The following is a 27306-nucleotide window of genomic DNA, read 5'->3' as shown; positions in this document are numbered from 1 at the left end:
TAATTTTACCATTATAGCACAAAATAAAGAAAAAGAATAACACAGGTTAGAAAGAGGAGTGTTATCTTCTTAGTGGGGTGTGAATCGCCACTGGAAAGTTGCGCCAATGGATCAGGAAACTGGAAACCATTTCCATTTTCCTTTTAAGATGACATTTACCAATCTAAACTTTTGTGTAATTGACCTAATAACTAATGTGGTGTCAGTAATGAGTGATATCATGGGTGTTGCTGTGGTTTCACTCATCCAAACAAAGCAACACGTTCTGATTCTGCATTATGTGCTCCGGATATTCTTAAAGCAGATTTCTACCTTCCTACAGAGAATGGGGCCAGGTCTTCTCTCTGTGCTGTGGCCTAGATTGGCTTCTATACAGGGACTCCATCTGCACCAAAGTGAAGCCAAAGCACATGGGGCTCACAGCTTGCGCCTCCTCAAGAGAAACTAATTGTGACAGATTCTGCAGCTTTTCCAAAGATGCAGCCTCTACCGTAGAAACTTTTAACTCGCTAACTTTTCTCGGTTTATCCAAAATGTCACATTTCTGAAACAAATTTTAATCTAAAAGATTAAATCAGTAAAGTTCCTTTAGGAGTGCTTTTGACTTTTAGGAAGTAAAACATCAATATGCAGCAATTAGACTGCGGCAAGGTTAGACTTTATGCTCTGCAAAGTTTCATCATTTAGGTCGACCAAAGAGAATCCATGTTGGAAATCACTTACAAGATTATGCTATTATTGTTGCTTAAGGCAAGAAATTTCCTAATTTATGACACACTGTGTGAGCCTTTTTCTATAATAGCTGGACATTTATGCCAGCATGGCTTCAAAGCTGAAACATTTTAAAAATCTAGTCCCATGAAGGACCAAGTTCACTGTAGGTGCTGATAATCTATTATTCTCTGTAATGAAGAAGTCGACCATCAGTGATCTTGAAAGCCCTGCAGGCCTGTGGGGATGAGGTGTCAAAGTCAAAATCTCTTCCCAAGGTTTGCCTCCTCACCAAGACATTAAAGGTCTTATTTTTTTCCCCCCCTTTTTTTGTTCTTTTGTCAAGAACAAAAGAATGATGATGATTTTTATGTCATGCATGAAAAATGACAGTGGAAATGTGTGTCCTTACCCCAAAATGCATACTTTGTCTGGCAGCTCTTCCACTTGCTTTCAAATATTGTATATAAATGCAGCCCTGTTGAAAATACTATCAAAGTAAGAGCTCATTCACTAAAAAAGCATAAAGACATTCAGCTGCATGAGAACACTTCAACAAGATGAGTGCTTCTTAAAAACCATGAGCTTTTTAGGTTGGTTTGAATGTGTTTTGTATCTTTGTTGGCTTGTAGATCTTCATTTTTGAGAACAACATCTACTATCGATCGAAAGTGGAAAGCCGTTCAATTCGTCTGGTGTCTACTGGCAAGGAAGGCGCCATCTTCAACGGTCTCAGCGATTGGCTTTATGAAGGTAATGCTGTAAAACATTTAGACATTAACAGTAAAGTTTCTTGTTTTAGAAACCTTGCATTTCCAGTTTTGCAAAACAAACAAAAGATAATCAGTGCTATGGGGTCTGTCTTGGCAAGAATGTGGCAATGCAATATGTATCACAATACGGACCAACAATACGATATATTGTGATATATCAGGATACTATAAGCAACACAATATACTGCAATTTTTCTTTGCTAGTAGTATACTGTGAACGCTGTTGCATGCTTGACATCAACTTACTGAATAAGAACAAGGGATCTACATTTCACTGCAGAATAGAAATAATAAAAACACTGATCTTTATGTACAAGATAAATAAAGAAATGAAAATCTGCCTCATCAGTAAAGATCGGTTGTTAAATTGATGCAGGGCTTCTGAATATCGATATAATATTGTCACACAAAATATTGCAATATTTTTATATATCAATATTTTCTTAAACCCCTACTTATAATTATCAGTTGGTATTATTGTGTCAAGCCAAGAAAGACTAATGTGTTTACGTCAAGGTGATGACAAGCCTTGTAGTTTGGGGGAAAATGTGTTTTAGAATAAGAATTAAAAACTGGAAGTGATGAGGTTTGTTGAAGATGCAGGACAGTTGCTACTATTTTGGGGCTACAACATAAAAGGCATGGTCTCCTCTGTGCACTGACCTCCATTTCAGAACAACTAACAGTAATTGATTGGACAGCACAGAAGGTTGCAAAAGGTCAGAGCTCGACAAAGGATCTGGTCCATTAAGTGCTTTGTAACTTTCAAATCCCTCCTAAGACATATGGGGAGCTAATGAAGGGAAGAAAACACCAGGGATATGTGCTCATGCTCACATTTTGAGAGACAAGTTGTAGCATTGTGGTTCAGCTCATCTTTTTCTCACTTTTAAAACTAAAATCACTGTCAGGTATTTTTCATGAAAAGGTTTGCAACTAGTTGAAGGCAACCTAGATGAAGCACAATAAGCACTGTGTCTTAATTTTTTACCCTCTGATATTTTAATATATTTTCACATAAGTCTAAAATGTAGAACATGTCATTGTAAAAAGAAACTTGCTGCAAGTTACTTTATAGATTTGACAGCATGCTAATATTAGCAAAGTTAGACCTAAAATATCTAATGGTAAGTCCAGTTAGTTAATATTGCCTGTCTTACCTCTGATGTCTCGCTGTCTTTTTTTCAGTCTGTTAGTCCCTAGAAGTTTAATCAAGCCCTAAATCGTTCTTGGGTTTTCACAGACATTTATTGTCAGACATGTCTTTAACGTGACTTTGAGTAATCCTTAACTGCCTCAGTTATGTCATCAGAACTAACAAAGAAAATACAAAACTCAAATGAATTTCAAGCAACACAGATGACTTGTATAAATATAACAAAAATACACGCGGTATTGTAAAAGCAAACTTTACCGAAATATCAAATTAAAAGCTTACTTGACATCACAGTTACAAAACATTTACATAATGAAAAATAAGTAAAATTTGTACCTCATTGGCTGTATTAACGTTGAATAAAGACAAAATCCACAGCTTGTTATTAGAATAAAGGATTATTTCCATCATTTTGGCACACCCTTGTGACTTTTCTCTTGCAGACATTGCATGCACAGCGACAGCGCCTCCTGTCGCTCTTGGAGTGCATCAAACTAACCATTTCCCCTGACCAACAATGCGGACTAGAAGAACAAAAATAATTTTTTTCTGTCCAAGTAAATAACATACTATTACATGGATTTACTGAAAAGAACTACTACTGAACATCTTCTGAACTACTACTTGTATTTCTTACATGTCTAACCGAATGTGAAAATGATGAATTGAAGTTATGACTATTGCCTCTGACGCAGCGACACAGTCTGTTACCAAAACTTCAGTATATTTGTGACTGGAAACAAAGGAAAACCCAGAAAAGCATTACATTATTATTTGAAGCGGCCTAATTCTTGCTAAATTTTTAACTTGAGCATCAGGAACAAGTCCTATACTGCCAGGCCTCAAGCGTCATGTTGCTAAAACCAAAATTAAGGCAAAGTCAACCATCCTTTACTGGTTCCACGAGCGCTTTTTTAGCTGTGATGACAATCAGCAATGACTGCTCCAATTTCTTGATCTGTTCTACCTGCTTCTGCTTGGTTTATCTTATCAATGAAAGTGTGTTGCAAGTGTTTTGAAATTGCCTGTCCTTTTGTCGAAGGATTTCTGGTAAACAAGTTCCAAATAGTTTTGAAAAAAAAAACAACATATAATGACAAAAAAGAAGAAGAACCTTCTAGCAAATTTAGGTTGGCTCTGAGTTTTCTTAAAAGCATGTTCCTTGGCCATGGTTAAACGATGCAGCTCTGGTGACTCTTTCTGCCAAAGAAATTGTTCAGAAAATAATTTATGTTCCAACTATGCTGACGTTTGTTTCTGTTTATAAAGATAAGAGTTAAATACTGATTGTTAGTATTATGCAAATGGTGCAAACCCCTCTTTTGTAATTTTAAGCTAAGCTAATCACTGACAGCTACAGCCTTCAATGTGCTATACATTTATTAGGTACACTTCACCAGCTGAACAAATCAGTCTGACTTTATATAACAATATGTACATTAAACACACTTCTCCTCTGTCTTGTCTCTGTACACTGATATGGATTCATGCAACAGTACGACTCCAAAGTGTCTGCAAACACATTAACATTTTTGGCATGAAGCACTTAATTTCCTGCAGGTAAATTAGAAATGAATATTCTGTTAATTTCCCTTTGCTTTACACAGCCTGGAAAATGAATGAATGTTCTACATCAGTTATTTTGCATTAATTCAGCGGCTCTCTCTCTCTGTGTGTGTGTGTGTGTGTGTGTGTGTTGTACACTGTCATACAGATGTCACAGTGCTTCCCAAGCTTCGAAACCACAGATCAAGGCTCACCTATGTGCCTCTCCGTATAAAGCAGGACGGGGACTGTGCTCGCATTCAGCTAATGAATTTATATCTGCTGCGCTGGCTGCACACTCTGCTCCTGTGGAACGGTGCTATAATAACAGAGTGAGAGGGAGATGGGAAGCAGCACACTCACAGATGCTCAGATTAGGAAGAGGCAGCCTGTACAGAACAAGCAGTTAATCCTGCTGCAACATCGACAGACCTCACATATCTGTTTGAATGTAAATTTTAGCCTCTTGGGAAACTTGGGATGCTGCAACGACGAGGTTAGCTGATGTCAACAGTTCATCATTCGCACACAGCTGATCTAATTTCTGTATTAATCAGACTGGTATTTGAAACCACCTCCATCCTTCAGGCATACTTTCCATCCTCAGCCATTTAAACATTAATCAGAGTGTTACTGCAGTGTCTGACCCTGTGACTCATATTTATGGGCTACTGAAGGCCCGGTAATTTACACTCATCATTTATTGATGGTTAATTCTTTCACAAAGAAATGATACGCAACATCCAATTCAAGATTGGATGTTGCGTGTAGATAAAAGTGTAGATAAAAGTGAATAATAAAGCAACTGAATAGTTTTTTGTGGCACCAAACTCTCTATGAGATCACTCTATTGTGGAAAGCATTACGAAGGTAACAAGGGAAATGTTTTTAATGCGTATTTTATTACCAACCAATGGTGTTTTTCCAAAGCTTAACCCTAGATCCAAACTGCCATGCACAGGGGTGCAAACCTTTGCACTTGTATCTCTTAAATTATGGAACCACCTGCCCCTGCATGCAGCAGGGTCCAGTTGAAGATGTTTTCTTTTATTTATTTTTTATTATTTGTACTGTTATATAACTTTTGTCTTAAATAAATTTTGATTTTAGGTAAAGGTAGAGTATGTAAGATTTTCAATATTTTCAAAATAAATTTACTAAAAAAATAACTACAATCATAATTACATAGTTTTTTAAACATGTAGGTTCCAGTCTGTCCATACATGTTAATGATGCAACACTGTTATTGGGAGGGGAGAGAGATGAAGAGAGAGAGAGAAAGAAGCTCAGTGTATCAGGAAATGTCCCTCAGCAGTGTAAACCTATAGCAGCATAACTAAGGGATGCTAACCATCCCCAGCTATAGGACTTTTCAAAAAGATAAGTCTTCAGCCTAGTCTTAAAGGTGGGGAGGGTGTCTGCTTCCCTAACACTAACTAGGAGCTTATTCCATAAGAGAGGGGCCTGATAACCAAAGGCTCTGCCTCCTGCTCGGCTCTTTGAGACTCTAGGAACCACAAGTAAGCCTGCAGTCTGCGAACGAAGTACTCTGCTTGGTATATAAGGAACTATGAGGTCTTTGATATATAGTGGTGCCTGGTTGTGGAGGGCTTTATATGTAAGGAGAAGGATTTTAAATTCTAGTCTAGATTCAACAGGCAGCCAATGAAGAGAGACTAAAACTGGAGAAATATGATCTCTCCTGCTGGTTCTGGTCAGGACTCTGGCTGCAGAATTCTGGATCTCAAGGTAGCAAAGCAGGGATTTACTAAATTTTGGTGTTGCTTTAGTTTAGAGAATATGGAGTTGTTGTCATGCCTCTTATTTAGATGCCAAATTGTATTCCTGATTACTCTGAAACTTATTTGTACACAATGAGCTTAAATTCTTCAAGGTAGTGTTTCTTTGAATTTAATCAGCTTCAGCAATAAATTGCATCTCTGTATGCAATAGAGTGACTCATACTTCACTCCAAATTACTCAATAACCTAAAGTCATCACTGCATGCACTTGGAAGCTTTGTAATTTGATTACAAATTAAGTCAGGGTCAGTGCTAATAAATGATCCATCCAACAGCCCAGTAACTATGGATACAGGTGTGGAAAAAAAACTTCCTATGCTTCATAAAACTGTTATTAATTTACTAAATGTAAACAAAATAAGGAAGTTTATGTACTATATGTATTTTACATGAGGATCAGGATGAACTCAACTTTGGACGCAGAACAGAAATAATTTTTGGGTAAAGTGATTTGTCTCAGATGAAAAAAATCCAAAATTAAATTTAAGCATCATGGTCCGCGTTTCATTCATTCATTTAATTTTCAGTTCAAAATCAAAAGACAAATAACCAGCTTGCTCTTCATTATTAGTTCATTTTCTTTACCGTTTAGTCCAGTTAAGCATCATGGAGAAGCTGGAGCCTATCCCAGCAATCATTAAGCGAGAGGCAAGGTACACTTTGGACAGGTCACCGGTCCATCCCAACAGAGCCAACACAGCAGAGCCAACAAACATTCACACTCTCTCCCAGGGACAATTAAGAGTAACCAATCAACCTAACACGCATGTCATGTATCGAGAGAACTCACGCATACGTGGGGAGAACATGCAAGCTCAGTGCCACCAATCAAATCTCCCTCTCACCCGAGGCTCAAACCAATGACCTTGGTGACCTTGTGACAGTGACCTTGCTGTGAGGCTACAGTGCTAACCGCAATGCGCACTATGAGCAGTCCATTATTCTTTCATAAGTCTGAAACTAAAAACTAAAATCAGTGTGTTTTTGCACTTCTGATTTAAAGTTAATATTAGAAGAACTTAAATTAGAAAAACACCCCATGTACAGAAAGTGATTTTAATATTTGTAGGACTTCGGTAACTTGGAAGCTGCTGCAGTCTGTTTCTGCTATCAGGTGTTCTGTCAGTTTGGCACACCTCGTCAGAATAGCATACCGCATGTTTAGATTTGTAGGCTTATCTGTCAGTTTAGGTTTCTTTGTTAAAACAGCATATTATTTAAACTGATAGAACACCCAACATCTATCACCTGTGTTGTTTTGGAGGGGCGTGTGCCCTCTCCTGGCTGGTCTCCATGCACTGGAGTCAATATCTCAGTGGTGCTTGGATTGTGGGGTAGCCACTGCTGCACCAGCAGCCACACCACCCGACCGCCCTGAAAGACCAACATCCACCCAAAAGCAGCATGTGCTGTATAGTTACCACAGCCTGTTAAAGTGGGGGTCCCAAAATAATGTCTTAGGGTTGCCAGATGAAACTATTCACTTTTAATATTTAAGATCTTTTATCACGCCTGTCAAACTAAATGTAGACATTAATGTGGAATTGATTTTTTTTTTTTTTTGAACAGATTTGTAGCAAAGTTGTTACTCATGTTAGATTAAAATCTAAATTTGGCATGAGGAAGCTCTGTCACTGGACTGAACCAAAACCCCTTTATCCGTCTCATTAATGGCGATTGTGACGTTGTGTAAATCTTAAAAGTAGGGGACGGCCGCAGGATGACCCCTCTGATTTGTTGCACAAGTACACATTTAGTTGTCACATCTCGGGTCCACCAGCTGTGTAGCCACTGCCAAGAAATCAAGTTGTTTCATAAGGGCTCATTGTGTAGAGAATGTAATGGAAGAATCCAGAGAACTTGTTAAACACCAACTGTAACCACTGCTCTGCACTTGGCCAATCAGCTCATTTTAAACAACACAGAAAGTTTGTCAGTGCACAATTTCTGGGTATAGCGACAATACTGATGCACAGGTCAGAGCTTAAGTAAATCGCTGTTGCCAATTTAGCGACTTTGGGGCTATTTTTAGCGAGATTTCAGACCCCTTCATTGTCTTAATTTAAAAATATGACTAGTGACAAATTTAGTGCCTTTTTCTGTTTCTGTTTTGGAGACTGACATGAAAGCTTGTATAGTTTACACAGTGAGCTATGGTTGCTGCTACAGGCCTGTCCCAACAGTCCAAAAGCGCTCACTATAGCTTCCGTACTCACTTCTAGCAGCTCCCAGCTACATTCAGAGCTCCCTGATCAGACTGAAAATGAAACATGAAAATTCAATACCAATGGATCCCATGCTGGCTTACCATCATTAATTCCTATTTATAATGAGTGTGGAAGAAAAAAGTACTGTAGCATGCTGTAATGTGCATTACCATTACTCCTGGAATTGCGCAACAACTACATATTGCAATAAAAAAAAAAAAAACAATAATAGAAACACCTATATTTCCAAAAGAAAGTCTCAAATAACGCTAAAAAGTTTTTATGCTCTCATGAGGTGGTTTTTCAGATGTTTTGACGTTTAGAAACCTATTGCAAAAGTGTAATTTACATGTCACCAGACGTGCATTAAGGGAGTTATGAGCAGTTCATTTCCTGTAAAGATGACGCGGTGCAGAGCAAACAGCTGCAAATGTCAGAGTTTTAGAAAAGAAAATGAAGGTGAAAAGCTTAGAAAATCTTTAGCAAATTCTCTGCAACACTTCGTGGCTACCTTGCATAAGCGGGAATTTTCATAAAATCTCACGAGAGGAACTTGAGGCTAATGTGCTAAACACTGAATTCAATGGTGTTCCGCAAATCGCAATTGTTGTGTACTTACTTACAAATGTCACTTTTATTTTGCAAAAAAATGTAACGGAAACGCAGGTACCATTTGCCCCAAAAAGTATGGGTATCGATTGATTTTTGTATTTGAAATTAAGAGTTGGATAAGCTGGATAAGCTAATATCACACATCCGATAAAAATTTAACTCATTTCTATTTGGAGCTGCAGGTGTCGCCTCCTGCTGGCCATTAGATAGAAAGCAGATTTTGTATGTTTCTGCAGTGGCTTCATTTTTTGACACAACAATCTATATCCACCTTCTTTATTTTATAGTCTATAACATTCACAGATGTCTAATCCATGTCCAAGGGCATATGAACATGCTTATTCTCTGATATTTTCCATGTTTTGTGTTTCATCTCAGTGAATGCAAGGGCTTTTTTAACATAATGTGCTTCTATCTTTGAAACAGTTGCTATCGAACTACAGTGTGATGATGCTTCCTTGCATATTAGTATGCTCCAGAAAAGCTTATCCATCCAACATTTACACTATCTAACACAGGGGTGTCCAAAGTCGGTCCTCGAGGGCCGCTGTCCTGCAGGTTTCCCATGTATTCCTGTTCCAACACATCTAGCTTCCACTAAATGGATCAAACAGCCAATGACGTGCACAACTGATTAAACTCTACTACTAATTAATTTGAATCAGGTGTGTCTGAGCAGGGATACATAGAAAACCTGCAGGATTCTGGCCCTCGAGGACCGGAGCTGGACACCTCTGATCTAACACCTTTAACCTTCGGGTTAAAATATCTGGTCTAAAGCCTGGAACCAGAGATGCGGAAGCAGCGCTAACTGCTGAGTAATGCCCCCATAGTTATTCAGTGAAATGTTTAAGATGTAATTTTTAGGTCAAAATGCCTCAAAGGCAGCTGATGCGGGTGATTGAATTTTATCTGGATTTTTTTTTTTTTCTTTTTCTTTCTTACATTATATTGAAAGTCTTTTTCATTCCTATTAAACATAAATCCCCTTTCAAAAACTGTATTTGTAAGCCAGTAAATAGATTTGGATTTGGCCCAGTGGCGATGCACGCATCTGCAGGGGGATCTTAGATGCCATGCCAGGTTGTGTAATGTTTACATTCACCAGTGAGACTGCAAGGCACAACATTTTCCATGCTAATGACTCACGCTCTCCTCTGGCCAAGGTCAAGCTGAGGATGAGTCTGCTGCTGAGGAGAAATGAGATCTTTAAACTTTGCCCGTCAACGTGTGGCAGATTGGATGCTGAGGGGTGAAAGGTTGGCAAATAATCTCCCAGGCTTGAATATCCTCTTGCCGTCTTAATCCTTGAATTTGTGTGTGAGTGTGTGCGTTTGAATTGGCAGGAAAGGAATAAAGACAAAGGAGAAAAGATAAAAACTAAAAGAAATTTTTAAAAAAAGAAGAAGAGAAGCAGTCAAGAGTCCTGCCAGCTGTGTGAAATACTCCAAAATGCCTTGAGTGTTGTGCCATCTGTCAGCTGTCTGATTATGGAGGCAGCGCTGATACTGACACATCCTGCAGTGGGATGCGGCCCGAGGAAACAGCTGTTTATTGAGCTTTGGCATGCCAAGATAAAAACCCGCCGTTGCTTTGATTCAAATTGTTCTTGCCGCGTGAATGTTTGGCCAGATGACTGTTTGCATCGAGAGGCTTGTTTGTGAAGTTGTTTCTGTTTATCGCTCTGTTGTGCCGGAGCCCGCGGGGCACAAAGTAACCGCACAATCAACACTTGTGTTCAAAAAAAAAAAAAAATTGGAAAGACTAATAAAAGGGAGTTGAAATATTAGTTGTAGTTTGATGTGAAAACAAACTGAAACTGATTCGAGACAAGGACAAATATATTTCAGATCAAATGTATTGGTTTAGTGTAGTTAAAAAAGATTTTTTTGGAGGGAAAAAATCAAGAAAAATAAATGATTTAAAAAATAGAACATACAGTAAAAGTAAAATGATAATAATGAATATATTAAATTAGAGGGGTCCTATTATGGTATTTCGAGACTTCTGAGCGCTCTACAGTGTTACAGTGTTGAATCCTCATCAGACATGTGAACGGCACTGTTTTTTATCACCTAAACACATGTTTGAGTTTGAGTTTGAGTTCCAGCACACTCTCCGTTCAGTTTCCATGGTGACAAAAAAACACGTCGTTTTAGAGAGTTTTTTCTACTTGGAAATCCTTGTGACGTCCCGGGGGATAAGGTTCGATGATTGGTTACCTTCTACTGGTAAACAAGGGCATGTACAAATACATCAGGCGGGTGGAAAACGTCGGATAAAGTTATTTCCAACGATGGCTGGTGAGTTTACCAAAGAGAGACATCCTGCTGCATTCCTTGCTGTGGGTTGCTGTTTTCCACTTCGTTTTCAGGATCTGATTCAGGTTCCAACATGTAGGGCTGTATGCTATGTGTTGACGTTGTTTTGTTTTTTTATTGAGTTCATATTAGCCTAATCCTGCTGTTTATGAGATGTTACAATGATGGCGAAAGCAGTTGCGGTGCGCGCTCCCGATGTAGTGCAGTGGCAGCTGACCAGTCAGTGGCAACTTCTATCTGGCGGGAGGCGGGGCTTAATGCGGAAGAGTCTCAATCCACTCGTTTTGCCCGCAGGCTGATCTGACAGCCTATGGAGAGGGTCGGTCTGAAGTAAATAAAGCGATTTGTGACAATAACTCGATCAATCTCAGCCCTTCTGGTCTCAGAAATAAAAATAAGTTAGCCTGAAACGCATATAATAGTTCCACTTTAAAGATATTTATCTCATTTGCTGCCAAGGACGTCTCTTGACGTATTTTGCAGTTTCTGTAAATGTAAAACCGATTTAGTGTGGCATGCGTCAGAACTCCTCTAAAATGCGCACCCAAAATGTGAGTGCACTTCGAGTGCACACTACAAAGATGGCCCAACGCACACACCCAGCAAATCGGTCCCCCACATTTCACAGTCCCAAAAGACAAGTCAAAACACTCCAAAACTCTGCCACAACACTGCCTGACAGCCAATGAGGACTCTTTAGTGACTCAGCTCATTGTTTATTTTATAATACAAAATCAGCTCAGTTTTTTTTTTTTTTTTAGTGATTGTTTGGAGTTACTAATGATCATTCCCCTCAGTTAGTCCCGACATGCTTAGGACTGTTGGTGGCCTCTCATTTGTAGTTACAAATAATCAACGGAATGGAAAATAATTGAGTCTATTTTAATTTAACATCAACAAAGGACTAAGTAAACACATAAACTTAATCAAATAATCATCTGGTCCTTCTTAGGTCTTAACATTAGATAAATATACCCCCAGAATAACAACACATATCCCATACCAAAGGTGTGTTTAATAGTCTACAGAAACACCTACACCTATGACATTATTATTCTCATTTTGAAGGAATTTTGATCTTTTTAACTGTATTGGTTGAAATGATTTAGTTAAGCAGTGCTTGCTACTTATGTAGGGTTAAACAGCTGTCTGATATGAGATGTTATGATTTGAGTCAGCTTTAGCTCAGTAAGATGACTGCCTTTTACTCGAGAATACGTTGGTATACAGAGAAGTTAATAGTTAAATCAATGACTCCAAGGTGTCCACGTCCCGTAGCTGCAACAAAAAAGCCCAACTCATCAGCTCTCCACTGCAGTGGTTGGAAACTGCTTTGAGGTATTTGTGCTGACGTGCTGTGTTTTATTTTCTGCCATGCATTGTGACTAACATGTCTTGGATCTTGTCCCCAGAGGACATTGTTCCAGTGGTATTGTAATTTGTTAAGATGCAGCTGACTATTCTTTTTGAGAGACAACACGCTTCCAAACGTGCCGAACCTCTTCATTGTTTTTCACATTTCACTGGGTTTTTCAGCTGTTCTGAGCATTGCACCATATGACCTTGGTGGTGACCATGCTGGGAGATCTACTCCTGGGAGAATAACAGTCCTAAAAGTTTTCCACTCCACTCACGATTAATCTTTCTCTCTGTGGAATGATGGCTTCCAGATGGCTCTGACCTAATCAGCCTTCCCTGATTGACGGGTATAGGTAAATTATTGCTGACGTTAGAGATGGGCATTGGATTAAATTATGTTAATTGATCATTGGGGGAATTAATGATCGATTTTCAGTTGATAATTGATATTTTTACATGAAAATTGAGTTTTTGTTGTTTCCCTTTTGGCTTATCGCTTTGAAGGGGTCGCCAATTGGGTGCCAATTCACCTGAGCGATTTACGCACGTTTTAAGCCGGATGCCCTTCCTGACGCAACCACGTGGGATAAATTAGGAGAATAATCCTCCTCCAGGATGCAGCAGTGTAGAGGAGCAGGACTCAAACCACCAACCATCAGGTCACAATACATGCAGCTCAACCACCCATTGGCACCCCTTTATATGAAAATTGAGTAATTATAGACTATTAAAATGTGTTGAAAGAAGAAAACACACAGTGTGTTTCATTATTTAGATCTTTATTACAAGATAACCAACTTTTGTGGCTGTTTATGGGATTTATTCAATGGTTACACTGGAAAATATGGGCTCACACAACTTCAACACCACAGCCTGAGCTGATGTCTGCCTTTTGAAGTTTTATCAACACACAATTGCTTTGTATGTGTGTGTGTGTGTGTGTGTGTGTGTGTGTGTGTGTGTGTGTGTGTGTGTGTGTGTGTGTGTGTGTGTGTGTGTGTGTGTGTGTTTTTAAAGGTGCTCTGATTAATTGATTAAGTGCACTTAGTTAGCAGCACCTGGCTGCAACTTGTAATGCTCATTCCTGTGGAAACAGTAAAGGTGTACTTAGTTTTCTCAAACACTACAATTAAATCTTAATGAACATGAGCTAAAGTGTTAAAAAGAATATTGCGAACCCATTAGAGCCGAAGGAAATGAAACAAGACCCTTGGAGTCCAGATAGCTGTGGTGGAAATGAGTTTTCAGTCTAAGGAAATGGGAGCAGAAGGTGGATTTGCACAGAAGACGTTCTGAGGATGACTTCTCCGGCTGGCTCTCACCGCAGGAAGATCATTAGACCAGAGATATAAACAGATAAATACACACCATCATGCCATGATTCTCTGAAAGCACCACTGTCCTTTATTTGACTCAAGCTCATTGATTTTCAGTAGATGTCACTTCAGACCTCAAGCATAAATTAACTTCACCTGAACAGGAATTTAATTTGTTGCATTTCAGTCCAGCATTTGCATTTCACACCGCACTTGCGATACATCCTCACTTCATGCAGAGATAGATTCAGTTTGTTTAAACAAATAATAATACAAAAAAACTACAATGTCATCATTCCATCTGATCAGTTTTCATGTAAATGAGTCAGGATGGCGGCTTTTGTCCATCAGCCATAATTCATCCAGGACAGATCTCTTTGGCAGCAGGTAGCTACAGAATTGATGCAAGCTCCTATTTTGGATACCAGACTTCAGGAAAAAAAATCAAGCACACAATGCAGTTCAACTCTAAAAATATAGAAGCGATGGCCTGAATGTGCTTCACTGCCGCTCTGCTGTGAGGTTGTAATATGAGTCGCCGCTGCCCTCTGTTGGAAGCATAGATTCATTCTGTCTGAAATACTAATCAATCATTTGCATTTTCAGAATATATATCAGAAACTACCAACGCATGACTATAGGTCTGTCTGTGATTAGACGTTTAAAAAAAAAAAAAAGTGTTTAAGAAATGTATACATGTATCTATACCAACAAAATACCACCTAAAATTTTGCCTGAGTCTGTCACCTTGCACTCATTATTTCCCACTGGCCACTTGACTCATTGTATCTCATGCATTAATAATGTGCACCACTCTGTGAATAATGTAGCCTGCACAAGAGGATGGAGAGCACGTAGAGAGGAGAGGAGCTCACCTTGGTGATCATCACAATGAAAAGAAACGAGACGCCATCTCATTACTTGAGGTAGAAAATGTGAGTGAGCTCATTAAAAGTGGTTCACTTACATCTTCTTCTCTTATTATTACCTTCAGTTCCTGTTGTAGCTTCGCTTTCTTTTTGCTATCGCGCACAAATCGGGACTTTTCCGGAAAGGAAACGATTTTCTCTTTAACTAGCCAAGGTGACTGGCCGTCCCCAACCGAGCGGATCCGACAGCCCGCCGGTTCCGCTCCACGTGCAAAGCTTTTTAAAATCCACCGCTGGTGAAGTCGTCAGGCACCAGTGGAGTTAGTCATGCAGGAAATCTTTTTCTTTTTCTTTTTTTTTTCCATCTTCAAATGCAGTTTAATGCTGCTTTGTCCATCATCAGGCAGTAAGATACAGTCATACATTCACTTGTCGCCTCCCTCAGGACAACTCATGATTTAATTAGCTGAACTGTGTCCAGCAACAGAAATACTAAGGGGCACCAATACTTTGACAGATCTGCATAAAAAGAGAAAGCAAATGTGCATCTTTACAGAGTGTGTTTGACAAATGAGTCTGCATATCAAAAACCTCCTTCAAAGCGTGAACGCTTAATGAAAATGGTCATTGCTCGTTGATGGCTGTTAATTCCTTGAAGCTGGCGTGCAGTCCTGCTGATAAATAGCACTAATGAAATTTTAATTGCAGAAGCTGATATAAATGTTGACGGCAGGCAGCTGCAATGATAAGTCAAACACTTTGCTTGTGCTGTGTTGTCGCCACAGATTTAATAATAGAGAAGGAGCGTCGAGGCCATGCTTTATGTTGTCACAAAGTTCCCTCGGCGAGCGTTTATTTGCATAATTTCCAAATCCGTCACTGCATGTGATGTTTTTGTTCCACATTGTTTTCTCTCCTTGTATTGACCGGACTCTAGTGAACCATTTTGTGGCCAGAAATGTGGGGGAAAAACAAGGCCGAAGTGAGTTTCTTTGCTGCAAATAGTACACAGTGGTAGTTACAAGCCCAAAAAACAAACAAAAAAAGATATCTGTGCCGTTGCTGCACCTGGAGAGAAATTGCTGTTTGGTTCATTTCTAGGAAATGAAGCCCGTTTCTATTTTGGTCAACAGACTGTACCGAGATTAAAAGCTGTTGTGATTTATGACCTCGGCAGCTGGTACTCTGTGTTTCTGTGTGTAGGTCTAAGAGGGACACGCAGATTGAATTTGGGATTCAGGGCAGGCAAGTGTACTGTATTGCTGATAAAGGCAGAGAGGTGGGCTTTGTGTTTTTGGCCAATTTGATCCGTTTCAACAAGGGTTACATTATCGATCACTGTTCTCTGATTAAATGCTTTATTATTTTTTCCCCCTCTGCTGTGTGATGTGGGCTTCAGTCATCAGTTTGTAATGAAAAAATGTTCAACTTGGCACACCTAAATCCCATATGACAAGCAGTAGGCAGGAGAAAAAGGAAACAAAGCTCGACAAAAACTCCTACAAATGAAAATTGAGCCTTTTGTACTTTTTAAATGACTTCTTCCCCTTGATGCCTGTTCATTTCTAACCCTGACAAGCACCAACAGTCTGATGTTGCTAAATTGCATCTTTTGCTGCCTGAGATTTTAATGCACTGCCATGACTGATCACTTTGTTTTGTTTTTCTAGAGGAGATTTTCCATTCTCACATTGCCCATTGGTGGTCTCCCGATGGTGCCAGGTTAGCGTACGCCACCATCAACGACACTTTGGTGCCCAAGATGGAGCTGCCGATGTTTACAGGCTCACCCTACCCAATAGGGAAAGAGTACCATTATCCGAAGGTGTGCATCTTGCATCTGCTGATACTTTTGGAACAATTCTAATCAGGGCTTTGCATTATATATAAAAATGATCATTTCACATCATGTTTTATTTTGATTTGAAGAACGCTGCTTAGACTTCAGCTTCTTTTCTTTTTTATTTAAAGTTTCATTTCAAGCTAAAAAAAAAACAAACAAAAAACTTATTTTATTGCTGACAGAAATTATCATCAGTGTAAAATGTAGGTGCAATATTCCTAATGTTGTTCAGCCCTAGTTGGAACTAATGACCCAACATGATTTGAATAATTTAAAATTGGGACTTTACTTTGTTTCTTTATTTTGCACAAAGGTCAGTTTTGTCATCTTATGTCTGCTCCATTCAGGCCGGTGAGGAAAACCCAGTCATCACACTCTACGTTGTGAACCTAAACGGCCCTCTGCATACCATCGAAATGAGGAGACCTGATGATCCTCGGATTGGGTGAGGCATAAAAAATGGCTTTTTCAATCATTTCCTGAACCCAAATTTAAATATAGCTAATATTGAACAGTGGACCTTTTTTTTCTTGCAAGCTTTAGCAGAATTTGTCAACCTGAGACATTTGTCCAACTTCGGTTGTAACTTCCTTCAGATGGCTTACGGTTCTCCACATGCCTTTCTGTACATTTCAAGCCTTTCCAATATAATTTAAAAGAGCTTCTTATTTAAGCTTTGACTTCCTGTTGAACAGTTCCTTATTCCTTCATTTTAAAACATACCAGTTTCCCAGACAGATGGCCCTCTTTCAGCTTCAGTGATACATAGATAAAAGGAAGACACACATCCAAACATCCAGTGGATTGAGTGATGGGTTACATGAGAGAACACATTGAAACAGAAGACACACATGAAAGATCTCCTTTTACTTGCTCAGACAGGAGGTATCAGAAATGTGTGTAAATCAGATTTTACCTTTTACTGCATGAGGAAGCAGCTATCATTAGCTCTCTATCTGTAAGTAGGGATGCACTGATTCACTTTTTGATCTGATACCAATATCTGGAATTTGAATATACATATATATATATATATATATATATATATATATATATATATATATATATATATATATATATATATATATACCGATATTTGCCGAGACCAAATCTGTTTATGTGAACATTATTGTGACTATGTTTATTAATGCTGTTATAACTGTGTAAGATTTCATTAGATTGAATAAATGACCCATCCTTTCTGAAGTTACCTCACCAATACAAATATAACATTACAGATCTTACAATTTAAAGTTTTATTTTGATTTGGCACATTTCACCCAAATACAACGATACATGTGCTAGCTTTTAGTGTTAAAAAAAAAAAAAAAAAAAAAAAAAAGTTACATTTTAACATTCAAAGCATTTATTTCTTTTAAAACATGTCCAAGGCATGTCATCAGACACATCTGCACTGGCTTGACTAGTGTGGTATCGGTATCGGTTGTGGTATCAGAACACTTCTATTAATACCGTGTACAAGTACACACACATGGTATTAAGCCGATACCGATACTGATACCGTTATTGGTGCATCCTTATCTGTAAGCATTCATTTGAACATAGTTGCACATTTTTTGTTCTATTCACTCAAATCATCTAATTAACAACAAATTCCCACTTTTATATAATTTATTTAGGTTTGTCACTTATACCGACAGGCATTACTTTATAGAGGATCAACTGTTTGGTCTCCAGAAGACTGGCATTTTTTTTCTCATTTGATCGTTTTCCATGAGGTACTATATGTTCTATAATAATAGGAAGCTTTGGCAATGTCATACATAAAGATTGAGTTGTGTTTCTCCAGCACTGATTTTTGTATTGAGTGTGCTTTGGTGTTAAATCCCATAAAGTTTAATGCCTCCATTTCATCATATTTATGCTTCATTTTCATTCTGCCTTCACCCTCCAGTCTTTTATACAGCTTTACTGTATCTTCGTTTGAAAACGTTTAGTATTATAAACTGCAGATTGCATTGCAAGTCAAGTTAACTGTAGCAAATCTTCTGGATTTTCTAGTGAGTACTATGTAACCATGGTGAAGTGGGCCACCACCACCAAACTGGCGATTAACTGGTTGAACAGAGCTCAGAATATCTCGATACTCACACTGTGTGAAGCCACGACGGGAGTGTGCACTAAGGTACGGGTCAGTGTGCAGGTTACACGTGTCAGAGGCTGTTTTCTGCAAACTAAAGCTTGTTGAATTTGTTCTTACAGAAACATGAGGATGAAAGTGAAGGGTGGCTTTACAGACAGGTGAGCATTTGCAGCACGTTTATAACTTCCATTTAGAGCTTTTGCAGAAAGCTTTGAAGGATTAATTGCTCGAACTAATGCTTTCCTTTGTAAGAATGATTCAACTAAAGTCACTGTTGACAAGCTTTGTTCTTGCACATTTCCAGCCTGATTACAGATCAGTGTTGTGCCGTAATTAGATTCAAGTCTTAAATTGATTGGTCTTAAGCAGTCTTTGGAAATCATAATGAAGTAATTGTTTTTCTAAAGATTGCATTTACTAATCCAGTAATCTACTTTTCTTTCCTTTTGGAGGTCTCGTGTCAGCTGTTTCTCAGTAACCGATCTAAAATAAAAAAAAAAAATTTAAAAATCCTTTGGTGTGTTTTCAGAATGAGGTGCCTTTGTTTTCCAAAGACGGTCTCAAGCTCTTCTTCACTCGAGCTATTCCCCAAGGAGGCCGGGGCAAGTTCTTTCACATCTCCATGTCCATCTCCCAGGTGAGGGGACCTTCATGCACAAATGGTTTGCAGAGAAAGACAACAGCTTGCAATAAAATTAACAATTATAACTTCATATAAAACCTTTTAAAGATCACAAGGACACTTTCCAAACACATGGCATGAACTATATCTCGCTCTTCTTTTTAATTGCTAATCCTGTTCATATTGAAAGGCACAGCTCAACAAAGTAATGCAATAAAAACTAGCAAATCTATTAAGTGCAGTTTGAGATAACGATTATCAACACAATGCTCTTCAATACAGTGTGTTACACATCTTAAGTGTAGTTTAAGCCGATAGCAACTCACAAATAAACCACTTATAGCTCACATGAATATCGAATTTATGGTTAAAAAAAACTAATTCATAAACAAACACGTTGATGAGAGTAAGAAAGCTCTATTAAATAAATAAGCCCTGAACTTCCTTTAAAACCAGATACTGTCTCCTATTTTCTGTCACCAATGTTACTTTTTCAACAGTTTTTATTGTTTATTATGGTTCCCCATTGGCAGCAACACATTAGTGCTGCTGTTCTTCTTGGGGTCCAACTCAATATCCATTCACTAAAATTACACCAGGAATGTGAAATATATCCAAAATTCATCAGTGCACAGAGGCACACAGCTTTGCATTAGTCAATGTTAATCTAACAAAACCAACAATAATGTTGTCAAAATTGAACATTTATAAGTTGAATCATTATCACTCTATTATGTTAACCCATTGGCAGCCGAAGACATCTTTTGCCGTTTCAGTGGAAAGCTGATTTAGTCAGTTCAAAATGCACATCTAGCAGGACCCAACATGTTGGGAATGCGCTCCGAGTGGGTGACCCTTACCTAAGACACTCCAACGCATGGCCCTCTACATTCCCCTCCATTCCATAATCCCGACACATGAGCCAAAATGCTCCAAAATGCACGGGGCTCTCTGCTACAACAATGCCTGGCAGCCAATGAGTTAATAATAACCATGTTATAAAATCTCACCAAATTTTTATCACATATTTGCACACACACATCACCATCCACCTGTATAATAGTCACAATACCCTTATTTTTAACACATTGATTATATTATGAATTAATTTGAACAATTCCAATATCCTCCTTTATATACTTTAAACAAGCATTGATATTATGATAATTTCATACTTGTTCCAATAGATACTGTTTTAATAATCCTTTAAACTGGATTTTATTTTGTATTTGTGAGATACATTTGAGTAAACTTGATACATTTATCAGTTAAAAGTCGTTCAGAATCACCAGATGCAGCGTGCTGTAACTACTGCCAGCAGATGGGTGTGTTTTACGCTGTCAGCAGTAGTCAGCAGGCAGCAGATACGCTGCTCCTTTATATGAGCAATAAAGTGAAACATTAAAAAGTGGTGCTCTACTTTGGTCACCATCTCTTCAGGCTGGTTTTACTACTGATGAGGGCTGAATCCAAAGAAGAAGGGAAGAAAATATACTACGTTTTTGCCTCAGGTTGAGCTGAGCAGTTTTGAGTGACAAGGCTCAGTTTGCAAGTTGCATGTTTTGTTTGTTTTTGTTTTTTTATCTATAGAACCATTGGTCTTGAAAAGAAATGCTTCGCTCTATTCAATGGCAGTTGACATGATAAGACTTTGAAGAGGGCTTTATTGAGAAATGGCCTTTATTGACAGCAGATGTAAGTAAACAAGGTAAAAAGAAGGAATCATCATAAATTCACAGATTGTACTGATGCAAAAGTGTTGCTCTTCCAGTGTAGTTTTCTATAATATAGGCTGCTGCATCTTACACTTATTTTATCCTCAGGAAGACTTCACATGGACACAGTCCTTTAGAATTTCAGTAACGATTAGTCACGACAGCATATGCGCCATAAGGCAAAGGATTTAATTGCTTGGCACTTCTGATGTTCCTTGAAAAGCTGAACTGTTCTCAACATCCCACCTCAAGATGTGTTAGCAGTTTGGCAATGAATCATGTCACCCCACTGGAAGTGAGCGAGAGGTGACGCTGTTGTTGTGCTCTTCCTTGCATTGTTTCATATAGATTTGATATATTACTTCTGTTAAATAGGTCACAATGATTTCCTTTTTTTTCCCTCTTTTCTAAGCCAAACACCAGTACAGACACACTGCAGTCCATCACATCTGGAGACTGGGATGTCACTCAGGTTCTGGCCTACGATGAGGACAGCCAACTGATGTGAGCCAGCTTCATCATTTATTTATTTTTACATATTCTTTGGGTGCCAAACGCACCAAACTCCTGAAGTGTGTTTTGATTTTAATCTCCACCTGCTTTAAAACGTTGCTGCGAAGCTCCGAAACCTTGTCTTTTAGTTGTTTACGGGGAAAAAGGCTGACAGTTTTAGACATGAAAGTGTCCTAAATATTCAGGGTTGAAATGTGCCTTGGATCCATAGACCATGTATGAAAGATGGATGGAGTGTTTGGCGGTTAAAAGTGAAGCCTATGTGGAAGTGCATAAAACTGCAGTTCCCCCTTCATCCACTAGGGGCTGGCTTCTAAACAGAGCGAATTCCCATAGACTCCCATGTTAAAAAGACCAACTTCACAGCAGAAATAAACATGTTTACAGCCTGGTTCAAAAATCCATTTTAGGTTTAATAGGTCAGGTTTACCTTCATGACAACTGTGCGGGGAGTGAATTTTTTTCCAACTCGCCCGTTTAAAAGTAATTTAATCTCAAAATGCGGCATATTTAAGGGGCGTGTCCTTTTGATTGACAGGTACCAATCTCCTGCTTCAAGTAAGAACGTGAAACAACCGCGGTTTTTAGCCGATAAACAACGTGACTTAGCTTTAGCCAGCTTACCTCCGTTATCTGGTTAGCTTCTGCTGTCTCCAGGTTAGCTTGGTTAGCTCTTAGCTACAGGCAGCTCGGAATTTGCTCGATGTCAGTCATCCACCATGATGGTCACAGCCCCCCTCTCAGCTCCACCTCTTTGCCCAGATATGTATTTTCCGGGTGAGACAACACGCATGTCCCTGCCAAGATGGCGATGGTAGGAACTGCCCACCGAGCTTCAATTCAGCTCTTCAGAAACCTATGGGTGACGTCACAGAGGCTCCGTCCATCTTTCTATATACAGTATGTGCTTTGATCCCATAAGCTGTGACACACATTCGAGGCCACAAGGCAAATGTGATCCGATACGTACACAGAAACACTAGTTCTTTTGGTACCAGATTTGAAGTGTTTTTAAAAAAAAAAAAAAAAAAAAAAAAAAAATTTCCCTCATGAGGTGGAAGACATGGCCTGCTTCTGCTCTGAAAGGATTCATCCCTCTTTTCTAACCATCATTAATTTATGAAGCCTCTAAACTAGTAAGCAGCTGGCAGTATTTGTGTATTCCAGGTGCTTCCTTCTTTATTTCATTTTTTTTCTTTTCTTCATAGGCCATGTTCATCCCTCTCAGCATGATAATATATGGTACAGATTAGCACTAGTCTGTCATTTATTCTTATTTTAACATAGATACTTTCTGAGCACGGAGGATGGCCCAAAGCGAAGGCATCTCTACAGGTAATGGTTGCTCTAACTTCAGCCGTGGTACCAGTTGATGCTTTGATAGTGGAACAGATGTGCAAAATGGTAACAATGTGATTATCTTTGTTTCCATAGCGCCGACACGTTTGGATCTTTCAACCGTCGCTGTCTGACGTGCTCCTTGTCCGACAGCTGTGGCTACATCCGTGGCTCTTTCAGCCACAACATGAGCTACTTCCTGCTCAACTGTCAAGGTAAACACAGACTGTCGCTTCCTATTTCTTCAAAACAGTTTAATATAGGGCATATTTTGGATATTAATGATAATTAATTGGATGTTTTTTTTCCAGGGGTTTGTTGTGTTTTTCTACTGAGGGTCATAGTTGTCTTCATTTGTGTCCTGAATTGGCAATTACCCATTAACAAGCAATCAAATTTATATTTCATTTATTTGTCCGGGTTTTTTTTTTTTTTTTTTTTTTTTTTTTTTGTCACAGTTAGATGCATCTCTCCTCACTCATTGTCAAGCTCACTCAGCCATTGCACCTGATGTTATAGAAAAAATGGCCTCCTTAGGAATAGCACTGGAAGTCTAATAGACGTCTAATAATACAACATTTGTGCACAAAAGTGATCACACAGATTTAACATATTAAGGGTTTTCAAACAGTTTTAAAGAAGTTTAACTGATTGATTACATGTGTTACAATGAATTAATTTAATTAATTGCATCAATCAGTTTTTGCTTGTTTAGTATTTTAAATTGTGAATGCAAATGCGTTAAATTCCATTTATTGCCAAAATGTGTGTCTTAACACACTCAACAGGTAATAGTTATTGCTAGCTGAGAATTTCCAGTCAGTGCAACATATTTGGATCCTGTCACAGTTGTCATCTTTAGGATTCCTGTCAGGAAAACACTTTTAAGCAGAAGGATTCTGTTGACACAATCCCAGCAGCTTATAAGTCATGTGAAAAGATGTTATTTGTAACATATCTGCTGACCCCCTGTCTCCTACCACAAAATCTGATCTGTGTTGTGTCCAAGTACTGTACTCTGTTTTTGAAAGGGAACTACTTTGTAGGTTAGCAGCAGATTTACTCAGTTTTGTTTAAACACCTGGCAGAGAATCGCACGGCATAGCTGTTAGCGTTAGCATTAGCTGCTTTGATGCAATGCTTGGCACAGAGGTGACGCTAAAATGTACTTTGATAGTACACAAATATTTGTTATTACAGTCGGAGAAACATCACTGGCTTCTCTGTGGTCACAGCAGGAGGTCAAAGTTCACTTTGCAAGTTTTTGTCTTCTACACACATACACATGATTTATTTTTCCTTGTGATCAATTAACACAAAATTATTCTGCTATTTTTATATCTGTACTTAACATCTTCATTACTAAGCTGTATTTTTGTAAACCTTTGTCATAAACTACACCGTCTTGGGTTTGATACCTGTAAAAATGGTCATGCTCATATACGTTTCCCTCCAGCTCTACAACTCACGCAGCATCTTACAACTCTTAAAAGCTGAGAGGTGCAAAACTGGCTGATATGACATAGCATGCCTGTATTCTGGCATCAGTTTTAACATAGACTGCCAAGTGCACAAGTTTTCCAGGAGACATTACGACCAAAAGAAATGCTGGGACTACTCAAAGCCTCATTGCTTTACTACCAAAGATTTCAGGTCATCTCAAAAGTAGGTTAAGGGACTATTTCCTAGGATGAAATATGTCCTCTAGAACTAGATCAACCCCGTCTCTTTTCGTCAAAATGCCCCCCCCCCCCCCCCCCCCCCCCCTTAAAGTTTTTAGTTCCCAGAAATGGTTCCTTTTGTTAAAACGCAGCTTTAGCACAGTTTCACTTCAAGATGTCTAAAAGCATACCGTTGTAGAAATCCATATGCTTCAAGGATGACTCAGGTTTTAATTTGTAAAAAATGTTAAATATATAATATTTGCACAAAGTTTGCAGATATATTGTTTACAGCTGCAGATTTGAGTGGTGTAATGCTGATAGATCTACTTTCTTGTGGTCTTTTGGCTGAAATGTGTTGGAAAATCTTTTTAGCATGCATTTATGACTGCGTGCTAAACCCATTGATTGGATGTCTGGGAAACCTTTTGATCCGTATCTGCTGTGTTGGGCAGGAAAATACCAAAACACCAGACAAAGCACTTCTGGAGATCAGAGAAATACTGAATGTCAAAGAATTGTTGCTTGAATATTTGAAGGCAGTGGCTTGAATATTTAATCACACATCCAGCGCTTTTGTGACAATTGCCCCTGAATCCTACCAAGCGATCGTCACTGTTCCCAGATCAGTCAGGGAACGACCATAATGATGACATCAAACCCTCTCCACTGACCCCACACTTGATGATCTTGTACCTCATGTTTTTTTAATCTGGTTCTCTGCCTTGAGGCCTGCCTGTGATCTTTGGAGATGAGGTTATGATATCATTACCATGAGGATGATGAGGAGGAGGAAGCAGAAGTGAGGAAGGGTAAAAAATAGAAAAAGGGAGAGAGTTTTTTCACCGAGCACAGACACTGTGTTCCTGTGCTGTGTTCTCAATTTGCTAAGTGCATCGATCACTTCATATTTTGTCCCTCCTCCCTCTTCTCCGCGGCTTCAGGGCTTTGCTTCAGTTTGTGGCTCAGATATGGAAAAACCATTTCAGCTACTGAATTATATAAATCCAATAAGCAAAGATTTTCCTGTTTGTCTGGCACACAGGATATCTGCTGTTCTTCCTTTTGTACGCATCTGATAATGAAGGGAAACTTTGTTCGGAATGCAAAAAAAAAAAGAGAGAAATACTAAAAATAAAAATGGAGCAAATTGTCCTAACTTTAGCTTCTAATGGAAAGTTGAATCATCAGACATTAAAAAAAAAAAAGACATGAACACATTTTTTAATGCTTTTCTTCCCCTGTAGGTCCAGACATCCCGTTCGTGGCTGTTTACAAGACGCAGAGAGATGCAGAAAGTGAGACTCAAGACAGAGAAAGTGAGTACGCCCAGCAGCTGAAGAGCAAATCTGCACAAGACTCTGATTTGAAATTATAAAAATTGCAAGTGACCTTGTGTGCAGCAGCATAATGGCTCCATTTAATATCACCTTGTCAGACGGGGGGGCAGGAGTGCCTGCAGTGTGGCGCAGAGTGACCACCTGTGCACTGAGTCACTGTTTGTCTGCAAGCCAAGCCTAGCATGATGGCAGTAATCACATTACTCCTCACAGTGGAAGTGCTCATTACATTATGACCTGCCCAACAGCAATATCACCATACTATAATTCGATTGCGTGAGTGTGTGCGTGTGTCAGTCTTTGTCATTTGTAAGTAATAAGATCTGCCTGCCGTGATTATGTTAAAAACAGTCTGTTAATGCTGCATATAATGTAATTTATTCACCTGTTTACAGTGTTGTTTTTTTTTAAAGTGGACTCAAACCAGCAAGTTTGCAGTGTTTAAAAGCTCTGATGCACATTAAGTATGCAGGGTTTCATAGCTTTATGGTGCATTTAGCTATGGCAGGCTTGAGCTAAATTGCCATCATGTAATATTTAGGAGTCCATTAGCTTCGACATATTTTGCCATAAACTAAAGCGCGGTGACTGTTCTGACCTGAAAACATGTGAAAATGTCATGTATATTTAGCAAGAGAGAGAAGAAAGTCGGAGGGAAAATTCAACAAAAAAGATGTCACGGCGGCCCAGTCGTTAATGCCTGCCTTTGTATTTTGCCTGAGGAGCAATAGAGACAAGGTTATATCAGAATTCATCTATGCGCGCTCTGAAACACACTAACTGATGTGTGCAGGTTTTTTTTTTAATCCAGACAGAGCGCTTCCTCTTCCTCTCCCTCCTCTCAAAAGGTTTAATTGAAGTTTTCCTCCTGCAGCCTGGCAGGTTTTATCTGAACTCGTAGGTATGAGCAGCTGCGGCAGCTGTTGTGTTGATTTCCCTCCTGGATGCCACCTTGTGACCAGTCGCACAAACCAATTCCAACATACAATGTTTGCTGCAGTCGCTCTGACCTCACTAGTTGTGTCAGCCAGCGGTGATAAGTTGCTGTTTGAATGAACCAGCTGCAGCTGTTGAATAAGTGCAGCTGGTTCTCTGCTCAGGAGGACAGCCTCGCGAGGAAGGAAGCCTGCCTCAAGAGAGACTATAGGTGACTGTGTGAACAGGAGGCACGTGTTTTACCTTTTTTTTTTTGCTTACTTTTAGTTTACTTTTTTAGTTGCACCTGCTACGAAGATTCAATTCAACTTTTTTCAATTCAACTTTATTTGTATAGCGCCACTTCACAACAATGTTGTCACAGGGCACTTTACATACACGAATCAACATACACATCATTTCAAGCCAATTCATACATATCCTATAATAGAAACCAACTGATTGCATCGAGTCATGACTTCAATCCAATCCCCCATCCTGAGCATGCATGCGGCGACAGTGAGAAGGAAAAAACTCCCCTTTAACAGGAAGAAAACCTCCGGCAGAACACGGCTCAGGGAGAG

General features: G+C 39.0%; 1 protein-coding gene across 1 annotated transcript in view; it reads left to right on the top strand.

The window, feature by feature from the left end:
• Window positions 1-27306, top strand: part of LOC306770572 (A-type potassium channel modulatory protein DPP6-like) — a gene marked incomplete at its 5' end in the record, with an annotated part of 225050 nt that overhangs the window by 187652 nt on the left and 10092 nt on the right. The window contains 10 exons of the mRNA XM_079259446.1: window positions 1344-1464; window positions 16342-16496; window positions 16862-16959; window positions 18537-18660; window positions 18738-18776; window positions 19148-19255; window positions 21368-21459; window positions 22756-22803; window positions 22903-23021; window positions 25715-25786. Of these exons, the coding sequence (XP_079115572.1) occupies window positions 1344-1464; window positions 16342-16496; window positions 16862-16959; window positions 18537-18660; window positions 18738-18776; window positions 19148-19255; window positions 21368-21459; window positions 22756-22803; window positions 22903-23021; window positions 25715-25786 (976 nt within the window). The remainder of the gene's footprint in view (window positions 1-1343; window positions 1465-16341; window positions 16497-16861; window positions 16960-18536; window positions 18661-18737; window positions 18777-19147; window positions 19256-21367; window positions 21460-22755; window positions 22804-22902; window positions 23022-25714; window positions 25787-27306) is intronic.

The sequence above is a fragment of the Telmatherina bonti genome (genome assembly GCF_933228915.1).
Source record: "Telmatherina bonti genome assembly, chromosome: 20".
Taxonomy (NCBI): Eukaryota; Metazoa; Chordata; class Actinopteri; order Atheriniformes; family Telmatherinidae; genus Telmatherina; species Telmatherina bonti.
Note: the sequence above shows the minus strand (reverse complement) of the source record. Positions and strands in the feature narration are given on the sequence as shown.